Below are 18,561 nucleotides of genomic sequence, written 5' to 3' on the forward strand. Positions count from 1 at the left end.
ACATAAGGTCAAATTCAAAAGAATAGCAGGGCAAGATACCCATCACAGGTATCTTTAAGGAGAGTTGGGCTCAACCTCACCTGTGATAGATCAGCTACACACCCACCCTCCCAAACTGATCCTGACCAGCTCAGGATTAGACGGTCTGGGTCAACAATTGGGTGCAGCTGGGAAGGAGCTGAGCGATGTCCCTAAAAGGCTGGGAGAACTGACTGGCCTTGAAAGGAGAGAAGAGGCAGGCAGGCAGGCAGGCAGAGAGACAGTCTAGGGGAAGGATGCCAAGGAAGAAGCCTTGAGGGTCAGTAGGCTGGGAGGCAGGGCTCTGTAGAAAATGGGGAAGAATTCTGCAGACAACTGAGCCCAGGAAAGGTAGTAGAGTTTGTTTCGGACTTTCTTAGGTTTCTCTCCCCCAAAAGCCCAGGTGGGCTGGAAGACCTTGTGTTTGTTACCTTTAACTCATCCAAATACAACGATGTCAAACATTAGTTCTACCATCTTCTAGCATACCCAATGAGCAACATGGCTGGAAGACCAAGTTACCCTTCCCGACCACTAAGGCTTGAAGGTGGAATGGGGTGCCATTGCTGCAGTAGCAGCTCTTGCCATGAGAGGATGATTCCAGAATGGTGAGTCCTGTCAAAATAACCTTTTAAAAAGGTCCATAGAAAAAGTGTGAAACAGGGTATTAACAGTATTGTAGCTGTTTGTGTCATTATTGGAAAAGGTTGAGAACTCATTTTACAGTTGGTAGCCTCAAATCTCATTTGTTTTTGCCTTCTGTGACCTGAAAACAATCCAGTTTTCTTTCTTGAATTTATATCCCAGAATCCTTTATGCCCCATTTCCTAGAGTACTTTGTAGTTTTCAATTTAAAAAAAAAAAAACAAAAACACCACACACACATGCCACTGGTGCAGAGGGCTCAGTTCACTGAGCCACGTGCTAAGTCTATTCACTGCATATACATATTGATAATTTCACATTAAGTATAACTGATGCATTCTTATGAAGTTTTGACTTGTATATCCAGCTATAGCTATAGACAAAGCTAATTATCACTGGCTTCCAACATTCAGAAAGCTTTCTGGTTATGAAGGAAGGCTAGAAAAAAAAAATTCTGATCTACCCTGGGGTCACAACCAACACTGAGGACACTTGCTTAAGTGACACTACAATATTCTAAAAGGTATTCTCAGGTTCACTCTCTTAAAATGCATCATTCTCCCATTTTTTCTACCTCTAAATGGAAAGAGCTCTAGTGATATTTACAAAGGCTTGCCACTTCATAAACACTGAATTGTGATCATCACTCTCCCATGTGTGGCCAAGGGTGTGTTCTGGCCCAAAAAATTGGGCCGAGGGAGTAAAAGTTTAACTAAAATGTTACAAGGGTCAAGCTTGGTTGACCCTTTTAGCCCTCAAAGCCACAGGACTCCACCAAAACAAGTTGATTTCACTTAAGTGTCCATGCTGATTTTGCATCATATCATCAGAGGCTCTCAACCTTTCCAGTCTACAATACCCTTTCTGGAGTCTGATTTGTCTTGCATAGCTCCACTTTTCACCTGACTTAAGCTACTTGCTTACAAAAAAAAATTTCTCTCATTTTTACCATACAAAATAAATTGATTGGAATATAAATACTGTACTTGTACTGCAGTGCATTGTATATGGAGCAGTATAAACAAGTCATTGTCTGTATGAAATTTTAGTTTGTACTGACTTTGCTAGTGCTTTTTATGTAGCCTATTGTAAAACTAGGCAAATATCTAGATGAGTTGATGTAGATCCTGGAAGACCCCTGAGTACCCCCAGGGGTACATGTACCCCTGGTTGAGAACCACTGATTTAAAAGGCCTAGCCAGAAGTCCAGCAGCCCTGTGGTTTATCCCACTGTTGAGCAGAAAATACCCCCTTCAATGAAAAAAAACTTTCTGTAGCCTTAACAGGTCCTGAGATTAGACCTTAAAAAAAATCATGTCTGTTATCCATAGGAAACTCGCTTGTATTACTCATGAGTAGTGAAGGCACATCCATCCCAGATTAGTGCAATAAAAGTCATGTATAGATGGCCCTGAGCCCCCTGGTTTGAATCCAGATCAAATCTTTCCTTACATTCAGGGGGTATTTGTATGTGGGGCTTTAATTTAGGCCTGTTTCTAATTACACATACTAGCATTTAGATACTGTACTACAGTGAAAGCATATTGGAGATTGTAAGATGATACAGGCTGAATTGTTGCCATATAACTAAGATTGATATCTATCCCCTGATATGGCCCCTCAGTGTAGAAGGCTGACTGGCATTAGTTTTTTGTTCCTGGTCTTATTAATTCCTCTGCATGCCAGGTTGTTTTATGGGGTGTTGGTCATTTGCAGTGTGGTAACATGCTCTTACCTCCTCCCTAGACCACTCACAGTATTAACCACCAGTCATCACTCAACTACAGTTCTGAGGCTTATCACTCCCTTGGGGCTTTTTAATGCACAAACATGTCATTTATATACACACACAGCTATCCTCCGCAAGCTGCTTTGTAGAAAGCAGTGTGGAGGCAGCTGACTGACAACTACTATCTGAGGACTGGGACCAGAAGGTGTAACTCAGTTTCTCCTCCCTACCAAACACACCCGCCCACATCACTGCACCTGGTTTATAGCCTGTCCCCAGCTGGTGAAATCACCATCATTTTTCTGACACCATCATGGTTTCTATGACAACAGGCTGATGCTAGAAATGTCAGATTTGAAACTCTTGCTTGAGAGAGCCCAATGAGGGACAGTGGATTCCAGGACCGGGGGGCGGGGGAGGGGAAGATGACTTCTGAGGGTGCAGAGAGTACTTCAGTAATTCAAACAAGCTCAAGGAAGCAAAATGAAGTGAAACTATTTGAAAGCAGTTTCCAGTCTATTCTTTTATTTGGGTTCTATGGGGGATGGGAGAAGGGGACTCGGCAGAACATAGTCCTGCAATATCCAATAGATCAGCAAAGTGTGACATGCAGTTATGCTCCCTGAGGCCTTTTGAATGGACTAGTATTTTTACAGAGACACGTAGTGTTTAGTGGATAGAGCAGGGCACTTGGAGACAGGAGACCTGGGTTCTAATTCTAGCTCTGCCACTGACTTGCCATGTGGCCATGGATAAACACTTGGCCTCCCCATGCCTCAGTTTCCCCAATTTTAAATTAGAGATGATATTGATTTGGCTCACATGGTGCTGTTAAGATTAAATATCTAAAGTTTTGAGCTGTTCAGAGTTAGAGAATTTTGCAACATTGGATTAATCATGTTATCTAGTTGATAGCCTGCTTATGGTATAATCAGTGCTTCAGAGGAAGGCTAAAAATCTCCATTGGCGTATCTGGCTAACTATACAACATTGATCAAAATCAGAGAAGTCCCTTCTGGTCTCTGACAACCAGCTTATGCTCTGTAGCTGGAGATATGAGGTGTCTCTGCTTGCTACAGGCAGAAAGATCAGACGTGAATAGACCTATGCAAATAACTGACTTTCCGGTTCTTTGGCCATTCCAAAAATTATTTTGCTGAAACCTTTTCTTTTTAGGTTGACCCAAACAAATGAAATTCATGTTGAGTAAAAATGAGAGAGAGAGAAATTCAAACAATGTTTCAGATCTTAGTAAAACTGAAGTTTCAAGAGTTATTTTAAATTGGAGGAGAGAGTGACTTGTGTTGAAAGTGTCAAAAACAAATTTTTTTTAATTTGAGGTTTTGACCAAAAACAAATTTGAAAGAAATTTGACATTCATGAACTGTTTTGCCTGACTTGAATCTGCCTTTTTTTTTGTGGAAAAGAGTTCCAGCTCTAAATGTTATCTTGGAGTGCAAGTAGGAATACTTCAATATGAAGTTCAGATATTCAAGAAGCTCTTTGAAAAATCCCTGTCGTCTGGATACCACCTATAGTTGCCATAAAACTAGCCAGGCATTACCTGTGTCAATGTGGTCACATGAGACACAGGGATGGCATAGCGCTAATAGGACCACAACTACCTTGAACTCCCTGGCGATATCAAAGTATTAGGTCTTTCCCATTCAGCTCTTGGCAGTCAGTTTACAGGTATCCACGTAGCCTGTGATCATGGTAGTGCCCACTCAGCAGCTGATGCAAGACTGACTTTGGTTTTACTTGCTCTGCTAAATCAGGGAATATACATGGTGTGTGCCATGCACACCTGACAAGCTGTTAACTCTAGAATTATACACAGATCAACAAGGCTCTGGATTGAAATGTGACACTTAATCTCACGTCTTTTGATTTCATAACATGCATCAGCAACAATGGGTATTCAGCACACAAGTACCTTTTTAGAACGGTGTTCATCAGGAAAAGGGAAAAAATGGAAGAAACCTGTACAGACTGAAAAGGGCAATGCTTCTTATACTGCCAGAGGGGTCTTCCCACACCTGCAAAAGGCTAATGCAGAGTCCATATATGGAATAGTTGAGAGTGTTCTTGTAACAGTGATTCAAATGTATATTGTTATTACTGCTTAGAAGCCTCAGACATGTTGGGGCCTTGCCAGGGTAGCTCCAGGGTTTTTGCCACCCCAAGCAGAAAAAAAAAAGCCACAATTGTGATCTGCAGGAGCTCTACGGCCAGGGCCAGCTCCAGGCACCAGCATTCCAAACAGGTGCTTGGGGTGGCAGTCTGTTTTTGCTCTCAAGCAGCGTGCCAAATTGCCACCGCAGATGGCAGGGGCAGTCCGTGCCCTGTTAGGGCAGCATGCACATTTCTGCAGTGGCAGCAATTTGGCAGCAGCTTCTATGTTCAGCTGTCCGCAGCAGTGCAGCTTTTGTCTTCCAGCTGAAGACAGAAGCTGCCACCAAATTGCCACCACTGCAGAAACGTGCCTGCCACCCTATCGGCACACAGACTGCCCCCGCCATCAAGGTGGCAATTTGCGCTGCTTCGGGTGGCAAAAACAGTAGAGCCAGCCCTGTCTACTGCCGCTACTTCAGTCTTCAGCAGCAGATCCTTCACTCCGAGAGGGACTTGCCACCAAAGAGCCAGACGTGCTGCCCCTTCCCCATGGCTGCTCCAAGCACCTGCTTGCTGGGCTGGTGCCTGGAGCCAGCCCTGAGCGCTGCTGTCCCATTCTACGTTCTAATGGATGATCCTTGCATCATTCATGCATTTGTCAATATGGATTCATACAGCGGGATAAAAAGTGGGATGGTCCCTTCTGTTCTACCAGATGTCAGTGTAAAACATGGCTCCTTAACAAGCCTTGTTTGTCCAAGTGTGGAAGGAATAAGATGGCTACATCTAAGGACTAAGATTAAAAAAAAAAAGCGCCCACAGGGTAATGGGGATGTGGACTCCTTCCCAGGTCTGTCTCCCTTTTCAGACCCCATAGCTAGCAACATGATGCTCACATCCAAAAATGATTTGGGAGATAATCCCCTATACTTGACCAGAATGGCAGAGATCTCCCCATCTCACTCATCATCCAGTTAAGACATCTGAAGGTTTAAAGTTTTAGGTGTGAGGAAAGGGATACATTACAGGAGAAGCCTCAGGTAAAGTGTGGCAATGACATGCACACTTTTGACTTGTCCTTAGGACACTAAAATGCCAATCACTGTGTCCTGAGGATGGCCCTTCCTCACAAGGATTCCAAGTGCCACCCATTCCACGTGGATGATAGAATTATCCTCAGAGAGCACTGTGGTATTGGAGGAGGATTCTCCAATGGCTCTCTGCAGGCACTGAAACAGACAGGTCATCAGACTCAAGGGTAGTGGTGGGAGAAGATGGAGGTTGCTAGATGCCTAGATGGGTTATTGGAGGCATCTTTCACGTTTCCGTGCCCTGAAAACTCCACCTGCTGTGAACACAAAGGCACGAAGGAAATAGTATCAGCATACAGAAAACAAAATTCTTCAATGGCAGAATACTCCTCCTCCAGTCAAGAGAAAATGGGAGTCTCAGGGTGTATCTACACTACCACTTACATTGATCTAACGAACATTGCTCAGGGGGGTAAAAAAGTCCCCTCCCACCCCCCAAGCAACACCTGTTTAGTGCTGTCCACACCAGTGCCACCAACATGCTTCCGCTTCTCGTTGAGATGGAGTAATTATGCCAACAGGAGAACATGCTCTCTCATTGGCATAATGCCTCTTCACCAGATGTGCCATAGACTTCTGTTAATCCTTCCCTTGCTACCTTTTTCTGTGGCTTCAGATAGCGTTAGCCCTGTGAGTCATGGCATCTTTTTTCCCTCTCATCTAGCTCCAAATACTTGCTAGGCACCAACAAAAAGGTGGCAATGTAGTATTTGTTTGCTTTGTGCTGTAGATGGGATGGTAACTTGATTTACTCAGGACATTTTAGCTCAGCTACTTCATTCATACATCTGGATAAGATCAACCTTTAATCCATCCTGATTCTTTGGCATCAGCTGGGATGGGAGTCAAAGAAGGAGCTCATCAAATCCGACCCAGAATGTGCTGTGCAACTGCGTAGTGTCAAGGTTCTATCCAGCACACTAGAATGTACACACAGCTGTGCAGATTGTGTTACTGTTGAGCACAGGAGAGTTGTAGGTCATACCTGAGCAAGTGTCCTAAGTCCTATATTGTCAACACTTCCAGAGTCTCCACTTTCGCTTCAAGTGCGAAGGGCCTATGCTTTGGCAAAGTCCTATTCCCTCTATCTTAAAGTCCTGAGTGACTATAGATCTATTACTATAGTGTCAGATTTTTTTCCAAATTTGTCCACCATATTAGGTGCAGCCCCTTGAGTTCCTGGCAAGCTTCCAATGCAACCCTCAGCAGGGCAAAGGGCGTGTGTTCCTTTAAGCAGCATTTCCCATAGTAATTTCTGTTCCAAGACACAAATATCCTGGACTTGTTCTTTACTCACATTGCAAAGCCTGGGTATTTGCCAAGCAAACATTATCTGGCTCCTCAGGAATCAGCAACACAAGTTCCTGCACTTTTACTCTGGTCACTGGGGAGGATAGTCAGAGCCTTGTAGTTCATTGGTGTACACCGTGTATTATCCTTCTGCTGCATGGCACGTAATTAAAGGGTGAGCAAAGGATATTCAAGCTCTCAGAGTTCCAGGGCTTACTGAAATAAACTTGTTTAACAACATACCATGCTCTGGAATGCCTTACTTTTTAGTGATTGACTTGTCTATAACACCTTTCATCTTTAAAAGGACCCCCAGAGCTCTTCCAATACTGTATAGGTTGAACATCCATCTCTACAGTGGAATATGGCAACTTTTAATGCTGTTTGAGAATGCTACTTTACTTACATGCCCCCTCCCCCATTACTATATTAGATGGATGCTTCACAAGTCTTTAATCCATTTTTCCTCAACACCGCTGAGGTAGGCTAAATAGATTTCCAAGATAAGAGGGGGGACCATTATCACCTAGCCCAAAGGTTCTCAACTGGGTGTTGCAAGATAGTTACATGCAGAGTGTGAGCTGACAGCCTGGACCCTGGCCATGCATGGGGCCCCAAGCCCCCATTAAGTTACCCTCCCTCCATTTTTTGGGGGGGGGGGGGGAAGAGATCATTGCAGTCAGAGGCTTACTGTGTGAAAGAGATCAACACAAAATCTGAGAATCACTGATCTACTGACCTCCTCTATAAACATAGCCATAGAACTTTCCCAGAACAATGCTTAGAGCACAGCTTTCAGAAAAACCTCCAATTCTGATTTAAAAAAGTGATGGAAAATCCACCACGACCCATGATAAATTGCTCCAGTGGCTAAATCACTCAGTTATAATATTTCACCTTTTTTTCTAGTCTCCATTTGTCTAGTTTAAACTTCCTGCCATTAGACCATGTTATACCTTCCTCTGCTAAATTTAAGATCTCCTTTGTAAGTATTTGTTCCCCCTGTGGATACTCAGATGAATCAAGTGACCTCTTAACCTTTTGTTAGGCTCAAAGAGCTCCATCTATTTTGCTCATCACTAAAAAGGCATGTTTCCTGTCCACTAATAATTCTCATGGTTCTCCTCTGAGCCCTCTCCAATTTATCATTATTCTTGAATTGTGGACAACAGAACTGGACAGTATTCCAGCAGCAGTTGCACCGGTGCCAAATACAAAGGTAAAATAACCTCTGTTTATGCAACTAAGGATCACATCAGCCCTTTTGACCAGTGTCTCACTGGGTGCTCACATTCAACTGTTTCTCCACCAGCACTCCCAAATCTTTTCTAGAGTCACTGCTTCCCAGGATAGAGTCTCCCATTGTATAATTACACAATTTAGCCATATTAAAATGTAACTTGCTTGGTAAACTGGGCACAGGTGCTCTGTATCTGACCTGTCCTCATCGCTCACCACTCCCCCTATTTTTGCATCAGCTGCAAATTTTAGTGATTGCTTTCTTCCATGTGGTTCAGCATTAAAGAGCTTAGAGCCAAGAACAAATCCCTGCAGAACCCCACTAGAAATATGTCTGCTTGATGAGTCCCTGTATACAATTACATTGAGACCTATCAGTTAGCCAGCTTTTAATCTATTTATGTGCCATGTTAATTTTATCACTTATTTTTAATCAAAATGTTGTATGGTATAAAGTCAAACACCTTACAGAAATCTAACATCTATACCACTTTTATCAACCAAATTTTTAATTTTTCTGAAATTACATTTGACAGGATTGGTTTTCCATAAGCCTGTTGACTGGCATTTACCTTCCTTTAATTCTTTAAGAAAGTGAGTCCCATATCAGCCTCTTCATTATCTTGCCAGGGAGTGATGTCAGGCTGACAGGCCTAGGATTACTTAGGTCATCCCATTCACCCTTTTTAATATTCACATTGTGCCTCAGTTCCTCATCTGAGGGTATAAGTGACTGTCCTGAGATTACCCTGGAAGTCTGGGGCAGAGCTGAATGTGACCCCAAATGAATAGTGTATCCAGCTGAATCTGCAGATGGATTTTGAGAAGCATGAAGTTCTGAGTCAAAAAATAATATATACCCGCTCCCTATAATCAAACAAGCACAAGGGGATCTTTTCGTGACAGTAAATAGTCAAGGCCTATTATTATTATTATTTCATATACACTATGCCCCTTAGTGCTACAGTGGTTCCTTGACAGAGCTCTCAGTCAGAAGCAAATGTACCAGCTGCTGAGTCACCAACATAATATCTCAAGATCTGAGGGTTTTCTTTGTAGGCCTCTTATTCAGCTGCTGAGCTAGCCTCATACTGCTAGGTATCAGAGGGGTAACAGTGTTAGTCTGGATCTGTAAAAGTAGCAAGAAGAGTCTTGTGGCACCTTATAGACCAGAGGTCGGCAACCTTTCAGAAGTGGTGTGCCAAGTCTTCATTTATTCACTCTGATTTAAGGTTTCGCATGCCAGTAATACGTCAATGTTTTTAGAAGGTCTTTCTATAAGTCTATAATTAACTAAGCTATTGTATGTAAGGTAAATAAAGTTTTTAAAAAAAGTGTTCAAAAAAGCATCATTTAAAATTAAATTAAAATGCAGAGCCCATGGGACCGGTGGCCAGGACCCAGGTGTCTGAGTGCCACTGAAAATCAGCTCACGTGCCATAGTCTATAACAGGGGTAGGCAACCTAACAGACGTATCGTGGGTGAATACCCACTTCGTTGGATGCATACTGCTGACTCTGTAAGGGCAGACAGGATTACAACCTGAAATGGCATGGCTGCAAGCCCTGTGCCCGTAGCAGGCACTGGGCCAGACTGCTGTCCCTGTCTGGCTTTCCCCTTGCAGCTGTATATGTCACAGTTCAAAATACCTTGCATGTGGTTTATATTTAAAACAGGAAGAGGGATTTCTCTATGGTGTTAAGTAACAGAAGGAGGCCGCATTCTAATCTCTGTCTCAGATGCATAACCCCTCAATCAGGCTGCTGCTAGCAAGTCCAAAGGGACACACCTGTGTGCAGAGCTGCATGCACTCATACTGTCACCGACCCCACAGCAGAACATAACTGTTGCTCAGTTTACGATCAGTTAACTCAGACATATGAGACTGAGAGAAATCTATGGTCCAAATTAAAATCCCAGGGCCAACTTCAATGAAGCCCATAGTGATGATGGGGATCCCAGTCTCCTTTCCGAGCTTGGCCCAGTAAATTCAGGAGCCAAAAGTTCTTCGCCCCCTACCTATACAACCTTTGCACCTTTCCCAGACCATCCAAGGCTGCCAGTGGATATACAATTCACCACAAACACTTTTCTTGATCTCTCTGCAGCCCTTGCCGTGAAGCTGGCCCTTTCCCCTTCTCTTGATGGCAGATGTCACCAAGCTTCTACCCCACAGCCACATGAAAAAGAGAGGGGACCAGACAGTGTTCTAGCACAACGAGCAGAGGGTTGGGACTCAGGCGGCCTTGGGAAAGTCATTTTGCCTTTCTTCCTTGGTTTACCCCCTTTAAAATGGGAATAACCCTGACCCATCCCTAGTTTATGGATGGATTAGTCAGTCATGTCTATCCAGGAATTTGACTATGTCAAGCACTGTAAAAATGTGCTAAGTAGGCAGTTCCATGTTATGGATATTTCCCCAAGAGGAAGTTAATGATTCATGTGACTGGAACACTCAGGTGTCATGACTGGTCACATGGAGAATGGGAAAGAAATGCATTTCCATTATGAAACAGTTTGGTCTAGTGATTTGAAGCAGAGATTTCGGAGTTGGGACTATCAAATTCTTATACTGACCCTCTGTGTGCCTCCTTCAGGGACGGGAAGTGAATTCCTGTGCCTCATTCTCCCAATCTATAAAATGAAAACACCACTAACTGGCTGCACAGAAGGGCTGAGACACAATTAGTTTGTCTTTATAAAGCTCTTTGAGATCTCAAAGGCAGCACCGGAGAGACAAATTACTACTAATTTTGCTGAATGTGTGAAAGACAAAGCCCTGAAGTTCCAGTTTGGTTTTTAATCTTTACAGATAACTTCACCCATAGTGCTAAAAAAGACAACTCTGATAGCCTGGGGAACCCTAGTTAGTTTGGCATCTAGGAACCAAGGAGAAAGCTTAACTTACAAAAGAAGAAGTTACAAGATTCCATTTAACAGCAGCTTGTCTCTCTGGTCCTCTCCTAGGGCAATTTTTATCTGCTCTAGAGACAAGCCTCCAAGTGTCTCTTTCCAAAGATTTGTTTTTATGCTACTATATTTGAAATGTGAAAAATAATATCTGCTTTCTATAAATAGTATCCCCAGAGTGTCAAGACCTTTCCTGTTGGTTTTAGGCCAAAACAAAACAAAAAAAAAAAAAAAAAAACCACCACAAACACACAAACTCCAAACAATATTTTTTGTTCATGTGTGTATCTTCCAGTGAAAGGGAAAGAGTTAAAACAAATGCAACAGCAAAGGAAAAATACAGGCATAGAAGATGATCAATACCGTATCAAAATATCAGTCTCAGTGGTCTGGTATCATTCCTGCTATTCCAGTTCAGACCAATGGTCCATATCATTCCATAACTTATCAATCATTGGTCTGCACAGTGTGGTATCCTGCCTCTAGCAGTGGGAAACTTATTTGTATTGCAGTGGCATTTCAGAGGCTCCATTCAGAGATTAGAACCCCAATGTGTGTTTTGTACAGCAGCTAACATTGGGGCACAGACTCTCTTCCCAAGAGCTTGCAATCTAATGCTTCAGGGAGGAAGTGGGGGGTGGAAGACACCTCCTCCTAAAATGCTTGACTCATTGTGCTACACTCTTCATAGGGGCTGGGTATGGCAACAGAGAGTCCTTCCTGATCTTATGATGTTCAGAAAGTGAGGTAGTGTAAGGGTTAACTGCCTCAAACTCTTATTCACTTCAATGGGAGCTCCTGGTGCTCCAAGCGCACAAAATGCATTTGACTCAAAGTGAACAAAATGTGCACTAGGGCCTGATCCAATGCTCAGCGAAATCAATGAAAAGAGATTTTGCTTTGGATGGGACCTAAGCCTCAGGGCTATGGGTTTCATGTGTCTTTTTTGGCTGAGCTGATGGAGATATTTTAGTGGGGTTCCATCTCCCATGTGGCCATGCCTGTGGAAGGGCGCTTCTGCCCAGAAGGCTCCTATCCGCTACAGCCAACATGTTATGCCATGGGCTGCTGAATAGAATGAAGTTTCCTTGGAGACTAAATGAAAGACATGCTCTTTCCTCCCTACCAAAGAACCTCAACCCTCCCGGAGAGGAGAGGGGAAGGGTAGCTTAGTGGTTTGAGCATTGGCCTGCTTAATCCAGGGTTGTCAGCTCAATCCTTGAGGGGGCCAAAAATCTGTGTGGGGAATCAGTCCTGCTTTGAGCAGGCAATTGGACTAGATGACCTCCTGAGGTCCCTCCCAACCCTGATATTCTATGATATCTAGTTTGTGCAAGGCAAATGCCAGAGTAGAGGTCTGCATGAAAGTTGCTGTGAGGAAAGAGGAGCCCTACCCTAGACTAGCACTGAGAGAATAACAGGGACATAATCTGGAAGTGACTGAATTATACTCCTTTTGATTAAAATCATCTTACTGATCCCTAGGCTCTACAGAGCAGGGAGGGTGTCAGGAGTCAGTACTTATCGCACGCGCGTGTGTATAATCTGTGATCTGCACAGAGTTTTTATGCATGCTTTCAGCCTGTTCTGGTTGGTTAAGTCACCTCCATAGCAAGTCTAAGGATTTTAATTTCATTTGGACTTCAGGGCTTTTCTGACAAGCTCCCTCTTTCTGGGGAAATCAACCGTTCTTCACACGAGGATCTTTAACTTTATTATGTTGCAGTCTCTGTTTCTAGCTGAGCTACTAAATGTCACTTCTTAAACCACTGCCTAGGTGTCTCTTTAGAGACAAGGCAAGAATGGCTTCTCCTCTTGTGTGCACTAATGGCACAGCAACGCTGCAGTAAGACACCCACACTGACCATGACAACTGACTTGGGGGCTTTTTAATTGCAATGTAATCACTTGGGCTCAGGCTACAGCTTGAGATCTGGGACCCTCCCACCTCACAGAATCCTAGAGCCTGGACTCCAGCCCAAATATCTACACAACAATTCAACAGCCCCACAAGCCAGCATAGACCAACTGTGGGTTTAATTACAACTTAGACATGCCCTAACATCTCAGCATCCAGCAGCACTGGTGGTAGCTCTAGTGCAGAGGAAACACTGGCAGCTGCTAGCCCTTTTTACCACCATATCCTTGGGGCCTGCTCTGTGCAGTTACAAATGACCCAGTGATTTAATAGGTACGGACTAATGGGAACCATGTCTCCTTTAGCACTCAGACTTTAAGGTCAGAAGGGACCATTATGATCATCTAGTCTGACCTCCTGCACAATGCAGGCCACAGACTCTCACCCATCCACTTCTATAACAAACCCCTAACCTATGTCTGAGTTAATGAAGTCCTCAAAATTGTGGTTTGAAGACCTCAAGCTGCAGAGAATCCTCCAGCAAGTGACTCATGCCCCATGCAGCAGAGGAAGGTGAAAAACCTCCAGGACCTCTGCCAATCTGCCCTGGAGGAAAATTCCTTCCCAGCCCCAAATATGGCAATCAGTTAAACTCTGAGCATGTGGGCAAGACAACTATTGTTGAGAGGTTGAGAAATTTTTCAGGGGCGGGGGGGGGAACCCCACACACAGTCCTAGGGACCTGAAGAATGAGACAGAGGCCTTGTCCAGACTTACTCCCTGTCCCCCAAGTCAAGCAACCTTAACTTGATTGGAAACCCCACCAAACCCACCATTAGACACTAACTCTCCCAACTTGCTCTTCTAAGACGGAGCTAGTGTCGGTGAAGAACTCCTGTGCTAGGGCAATGGAGGCCACATGAGCACCTAGAAAGATCTTTAAATCTAGCTCAGAAGTCTGCCTCAGACTTCACCCTTCCTCCAACTGCCTCCAGCCTAACAGATAATACTCATGATTTTCCCTGCTTCCAGGCAGGCAGTCTCAACTCCCCTCTTTTCCTCGTCCCTCACATTGCCATATTCTGCTGCTGCCTCCTTTATAACAGCTTTGAAATCCATCCCTGCCTCTCTTGCTCGGTGCTATGGGTTCCTTTTCCACAGGCTCCCGAACACCCCCGCTAGCTCTCCCACTACAGAGTATCCAAAATTAGCTGTGACTATATCACACAGACCCCAGCCTCACATGAGTCCCTCCACTGGTTCTACATCCCCTACTGCATTTATTTCAAATTTCTGCTCTGTACAGCCTACATCTCATCTGTGGTCACCTGCCACTCCCTTATTTGGACCCTGCACCTCCCTCTTTCCACCAATTCCACAGTGTTGCATGTTAACACCAGCTGAAGACAGTCTCGGCACCCAAGAGCGGAACTAACAGGATACGGATTGTGCCATCCAAGCAAGGCTCACACAGAATAAGGTGGTTCCTTCCTCCTTCTATCTAGCCATCCTGTCTGTTATGTTCTTCAGCACCCCGTCTCATGATCAGTTCATACTGGTGCAGGTACCAGGCTTTGCTGCCTACCTAAAGTACCATGCATACCTTCATTGTACTCATGCAGATGTCAAATCAGGCCAATATTACGGGTTCTGCTGGTGAAATTATCCTAACCAATGTCAGCTCAATGTCCAAATCCAGTTCATTCTGACAGTTGGATGAACTCTGAGAAGCAAATGTGAGTGGACTAATCTTTTTTGTTGTAAAAGCAGGCAGTGACTAAGATGCACAGGGAGCAAACATGTCAACAAAAAAAAGTGCAATTGATACCAGAGGAGTTGTATCTCTCCAGACACAAAGAAAGAGCTAGCTCTACTTCCTTACCCAGAAAATAATCACTGCCAGCCACAGTTGCTTTTGTTCACTTCAGGTCTACCCTGTGGCAGCTCTTTGGAGCAGAAGTGTTACAGGATGAAATGTGCAAGTGGCAGCATGAGTCTACAAAAGTCACATAGCTGCTCACCTCTTGCCATACCACTACTCACTCTTGGCAGAGACCTGAGAGGGTAACCTCTCCTACACGCCTTTGTAAAGTTTGTATTGGGAAATTTGGAAGTGGCTCTAGGAGGAGAGGAGAAGTTGCTGATTTGCACTGAGACAGAGACTTGAGACCAAATAAACTGTACATTTGGATTCCCAGATTCTGCAGCTGGGGAGTCCCAAAGTAATGCTATGGTTCACAGCCTTGTCTCTCATTTACTCATGTTTCCTTGAGACAAACACAGAGGCCATCATTACCGTAACAAGCAACGCAAGAACTAGCAGTAAAGGAAACCCCCTACAATTGCAGGCAGATTACCTGCTTCCTCACCCAGGAAGGCATGTCCCTTTTTCTGATACATGTAGCACTGTCATGTATCAAAATGCAAAGACCCCCCCCCCCAAACACCACACATACACACGTGCATCCAGGTTAAACAGCTGGAAGTTCTTTTCTGATGCCCTTGTGTGACGATTACTATACAAACCCCAAAACAATACATTACTACACACATCCCTCCACAGAGAGCACCAATATTTATTCGCTCACGTGAATTTCACACCAATACGTTGAGAGGAATAAGCAGACTGTGCAGCTTTTTTCCCCAAACAAAGAGGACGCGAGAAATCTCAAGGCATTTACCATTACAGCGTTCCCCGGGCTATTCGTTACCTGGGGGCAGGAAGTGGCTCTTAACACAAAACCACACCAGAAAGGTTGTGTGTTGCTTTACAACTTTCCATCTCCCAAGTCAATGCAAATACTGGGAACGGCGGGGTGGGGAGGGGGTCAGCAAATCCCTCAGTTCACGAGCACAAAACAAGCCAGCTGGCGGTACAAAGAAACACAACAGGCGCAGCAAAGAGACATCAGTGCAGTGCCTTCCCAAGACGAAACCAGGGGCCAGCCAGACCTGCTTAAACTAGCGAGCAGCAAAGAAACATTTTTCCCAGAGAGGGACCGATAAATGCTGGGCTAGAAATTGGAAAGAGAGAGAAAAGTAATTGCACTGAAACCGAACACACAAACTTACAGCCTTAGAGCATGGTCTCCCTGGAGTTGGCCGGGGGTTGCGTGGTCTATCGAACGCCACCCCCACGTGAAAAAAAATTTCCACAAACAAATTCACATCTTGCTGGTCAGTTGCAGAGACAGAAACTGACTAGACGAAGCGCTCTCAGCCGGGGGTCCTTTGTGCAATCTACACTTACCATAATAAAAGCCAAACCTAGCACCTCCTCTATATTACCATATTACACCAATCACACGTCGCATCGAAAAGCAAAACTGCTGTGCTGTTGCCACCCACACGCTGTGCTGATTAGCTTAAGAGACATCCGCAGAAACCGAGCGCCTAGAAATCAAGTCTTCAGGATGCGCTTTTACCGTAATTAATAGAGTACACCTCGCACGGTTTTTCAATTTACAGAGTGTGGGACCAGACTAACCGAATGCCGTAAATATTCCAACCACGTTATTATACTGCTTAGTTTTAGAGAGACAGCGTGAGATTAGCCCATGCTGATTTAGCTTTTACCATAACAGCAGGAATAATGTACCCTTAGCGATGTATTATTTATGCGGCAGTAAATCCTTTGGGGGACTTTGGTGATACAGTATATTAAAAAAGTAAGAGTTATGCTCAAGTCACTAGAACCCCCTCCCCTTCCCCCGACTGAATTGTAGCTTTTAGTGCATTAAATCTCTCTCTCACACTTACACACACACAAAATGTGCATACAGCATACAGCACCTGAACAAAGATCCTACTGTCCCAGTATGTGTCTCATTCTCCTCACAGTTCAGTTGTGGATTTCAGGGCCCTTCTTTTTCCATCTTGTAGCGTCCTCTCTATCCCTGTCAGTATTTCTTCATTCTTCCTCTTGCTTTAGAATGTGTCCCTATCCCATTTTGTAACCACACTCAATACTTTCAAAACAAATAACAGCAGAACCTATTATGGCACAATGCCAAGCTCAAAACACTCCTCAAACTACCAAAGAAACTCAAGCCTCACATCATACAAAAGCTTGTGTAAATGGACAAATCTTGCAACATTCTTTGAAGGTTGTGTCAAAACCCTTTCCATGTATAACAAACATACATTATGAAATGGCTTTAAAGCCAAGGTGCCTTAGTCTTGACTCATAGACTCATAGACTCTAGGACTGGAAGGGACCTCGAGAGGTCATCGAGTCCAGTCCCCTCTCCTCATGGCAGGACCAAATACTGTCTAGACCATCCCTAATAGACATTTATCTAACCTACTCTTAAATATCTCCAGAGATGGAGATTCCACAACTTCCCTAGGCAATCTATTCCAGTGTTTAACTACCCTGACAGTTAGGAACTTTTTCCTAATGTCCAACCTAAATCTCCCTTGCTGCAGTTTAAGCCCATTGCTTCTTGTTGACCTTGTTGACCTTGTAGTGCCCCCAGGATAGGTCTGGTGCCTGTCTGAATATTGCTTTTCTAATGTACCACAAACCTGAACAGCGAAAACCCTAATTATTCCAGTCTTGTTCTTTCTCCTGCCACCCTCCACAAGAACCTCATTCCTAATCTACAAAGCCCCCTGTTATTTCAGCCTTGGGTCCCCCTTCCTACAACTTTGTTGATGCACCTTATTTCTGACCTGTAGCAATCCTTGCTATTCCAGTCCTGAGCAAAGACTGAAAAGTCTGGCTGCTTGTATTGATGTATTTATTTATTGTTAATTATGATAGATGTTAGCTCAGTTGAGATCAACAGACTGATTATATTTGCAATCCAAACAAGTCTCAAGCCAAGGGCTCCAGACTACTCCACTGTTCTCCCATTCCCCTCCCCCATTCATTAATGTCCAAACTATTTGTATGGAATGTCACACATCATGGATTATTTAGGATTCTAGCAAAAACACAAGGAACAAGAACAAAGAAGCGCATCAAAGGCCCAGTTCCTGGGGGTGAGGGACAAACAACATGGTATCACTGTGAAAATAAATCATTTGTAGAGAATAACATAACTCGCCTCTTTGCTCATCCTTTGGTTCCGCTCACAAAATCCACCAATGAGATTAAATTTTATTTGTGCATTTCTCTGAAAAGATTGTCAGCTCTAAATATAGACTAAAAGCAATGCCTTTCAGATGGTCTCAAGAGCCCCTTGTAATAAAAGAGAAGAGGGAAGGATGCTCCTCTTTGGGACTTTGATTTTCTTTTATACATTTTGAACAATTATACAATTCCCTTTTAAAATAAAACATCAAAAAAAAACCCACAAAATTGTTTCAGTGGAATTCAGGCAGGTGAAAAGGGCTGGACTTGGAGACTGCAGCCCTCAAAACAGATTGAGCATGGGCAGCAGCTGGGCACACTTCCCCATCCTAACCACTACCAATAATTCTCAGTCCTGTCCTGGTGGAAGACTCCCACTATCATATCCAACAATAGGGACGTCTGGGGAACTAGTCAGATGCTTTTTAATTCTATTGCAATACATTAGAATAGGGGAGATGGGGGAGTGAAATGAACGGGGGACATAATGAGGAAATGATAAAAGTGTTCTAACATTAAAGGCAGTTGGCGTGTCGTCTCTAGGAATCAGTAGAAAGCTCCATTTGTATAGTCACTTCAATCCTTGAT

The 18,561-nt window shown here is 43.9% G+C and overlaps 1 protein-coding gene across 1 annotated transcript in view; it reads right to left on the reverse strand.

The window, feature by feature from the left end:
• Positions 1–14,505, reverse strand: part of TP53I11 (tumor protein p53 inducible protein 11) — a 44,952-nt gene extending 30,447 nt beyond the window's left edge. Inside the window, exon 1 of the mRNA XM_050955991.1 lies at positions 14,500–14,505. Coding sequence (XP_050811948.1) covers positions 14,500–14,505 — 6 coding nt within the window. The remainder of the gene's footprint in view (positions 1–14,499) is intronic.
• Positions 14,506–18,561: the final 4,056 nt, after the last annotated feature.

This window comes from Gopherus flavomarginatus, chromosome 5 (genome assembly GCF_025201925.1).
Source record: "Gopherus flavomarginatus isolate rGopFla2 chromosome 5, rGopFla2.mat.asm, whole genome shotgun sequence".
NCBI lineage: Eukaryota > Metazoa > Chordata > Testudines > Testudinidae > Gopherus > Gopherus flavomarginatus.